General features: G+C 40.8%; 1 protein-coding gene across 13 annotated transcripts in view; it reads right to left on the minus strand.

Annotated features, from left to right (window-relative positions):
- Positions 1-2341, minus strand: part of ppip5k1b (diphosphoinositol pentakisphosphate kinase 1b) — a 66435-nt gene that overhangs the window by 56635 nt on the left and 7459 nt on the right. For all 13 annotated transcript variants that reach the window (XM_032523650.1, XM_032523647.1, XM_032523644.1 and 10 more), the window contains exon 2: positions 765-1366. In XM_032523650.1, the coding sequence (XP_032379541.1) occupies positions 765-947 (183 nt within the window). In that variant the 5' untranslated portion in view covers positions 948-1366. The remainder of the gene's footprint in view (positions 1-764; positions 1367-2341) is intronic.

Genomic DNA, 2341 nt, shown 5'->3' on the forward strand with positions numbered 1-2341 from the left:
AAGTAACGGTGCAAGTGACTTGCGACCCCCCAATTATAAACGTATATAAACATTGCGCGCAACCGCGCACGCACTACAGGCGTATCCAAACACGAGCATATTGACAACACAAAATAACACACAAAATAACACAACAGTTTTATCTTGTGTTGAAATCATGGCTAACATATGCTATTTCTAATTGTTTTTAAATTTTTATTTTATTTCTGGAAATCAACTTGCGACCCCCCCTCTCTGGCTCGCGACCCCCCTGTGGGTCCTGACCCCCACTTTGGGAATCACTGAGCTAGTACAACAGAGACATACATGAGAAAAAGAGAGGAAATCATAGCAAGCAAGCGAGCAGCTAACACAGCACTACCATAAAGTCCTTTTAAGATCCAGGACTAAACAGTCCAGATGCCTTAACCCTGTTTATCTACTGTATCGTTCTCACGCCAGCCTTTGTATATTTCCATCTCCATTTCTTTTTCCACTCCAAATAAAACTTTCCTCTTTCAAATTTCCAGTCCTGTAAATACCCTTCTGCCCAAAAAAATGACCAAAGTTTAGCTTCCTATTCCACAATGAAATCATAGTTTCTATTGAAAATTTACAGTTACATTATTAAGTCACTAATTGTTAATACAATGCATGGACTATAATTTATAAGTGCAAATCATTTTGTGATATTTTACAATTTACACTGCTAATAAAAACTAGTAATAATAAATAAAATAGTATTAATTTAACTTTGATTTGAAGTCTTTACACCTGTCACTCACCGACTCATCGCCGTCCATTTCTTCTTCTCGATACATCTCATTCCTCATGCCTGTCTCCATTTGGCCCATGTCCTGCTCGTCATCCCCACAGCCAACCACAAACCTAGGAACATCTACGTCACCCCGCCCCTGTCCTTCCCCTAGTCCAGGTCCTGATCTTTGTCCGTCGCAGGTTTTGGACATCACAAACCCCTGTGATACATGACTGCTTCGGGTGGCTCCTCCCCAGATAGCGATTATGACAGCAAAGCAGGAGGAATCCCAGTGTACTTTGTTACGACGTGGCTAGATGACTGGCGCCTGAGAGCCTGGTGTTAGAGTGAAGGGTCTGTTGGTGTTTCTGAGCTGGCTGATAACAGCTACGTGCTTCTGTGTGCGTACTGTATTTGTTGAGGTAGAAAAATAGCCGTGGATGTCCTAAGAGGTAGAACACAGGGAGTGGACTCCACGTATGTTGAGGTAGAAAGTCAAGATCCCGGTAGCAAAACTCATTGTGTCAGGACAGAGGAGGTCTGGCTCTGAGAGATAACATGAAGCAGTCTGGAGACGCGTCTTCACACAGGAAACTCCAGGGTCAACATCTGTGCACCATTTTGCTTGCCCTATGAATAAAAACAGTACAAGTTAAGCAGCATTTGGCAGTTGCAGAGAAATACACCAGTAAAAGCTGTGCAAGCTAACTTAAATAAACATTCTGCATCTATATAACCACAGTCCTGGTAGTCGCAGTGTTGCTACATCATCCATTTGTGAAATAAAAGTCTGGCACACAATGGAAGACAAACATTGATTTCTGCGGAAACTGGGTTATAGCATCATTCAAGACAAGTATTAGCATTCTTAAGATATGAATCAAGATTTGGCTAGAGAGAATTTCTGGTATGTTGACTATAGAAATACTGTGTGTATGGATGATGGACGTGTGTACACATTTATTAATCTACTGTGAAAGGGTGTTTACAGACATGCTAGGTATATGCGTCAGTTTATCACAAAACATTAGCTAAATACACATCGCAAGTTTTATGTAGAGGATGTAGAGGATCCAGCAAGGTGGAAAGTCCTCAATATAACATACATATAACGTGAAATTTAGGGATCCTATTTTGTCAAACTTCCCAAGGTTACACCAAAGAGCCAACTGAGGAGTTAAGAGTGAGCAACAACACAAAGCAACTTACTCCAACAACTCACATGTTCAGAGCAGGAATAACCAATCACGGATAGGGATTTACGATACATCTGCCATTTGTTATCAACTCTACTCAATTATTTTATTCTGCAAAAGCTTGTACTTTTTAAATTTCAAAAAGAAACTCATCCATATTTCCAGTAGCAATTAGCATGTAAAATTAGAGCTATAGAGCGTAGTTTCTGTTGCCCTCAGGAAGAATTCTAAGCAATGACAACAAAACTGTTGGCCTCCACCACTTCTCCACGCAGTTGCTAATAGCCAAGGAGGACACACAAGATTAAAAAAACATGATGGACTTTTCAGAAGAGGTAGGCTAATTATCTTCACTCGATCTTCTGTGCAGGAAAGTCACCGGATGACACAATCTTCTGAACACAGCCAT

Source organism: Etheostoma spectabile, chromosome 8 (assembly GCF_008692095.1).
Source record: "Etheostoma spectabile isolate EspeVRDwgs_2016 chromosome 8, UIUC_Espe_1.0, whole genome shotgun sequence".
NCBI lineage: Eukaryota > Metazoa > Chordata > Actinopteri > Perciformes > Percidae > Etheostoma > Etheostoma spectabile.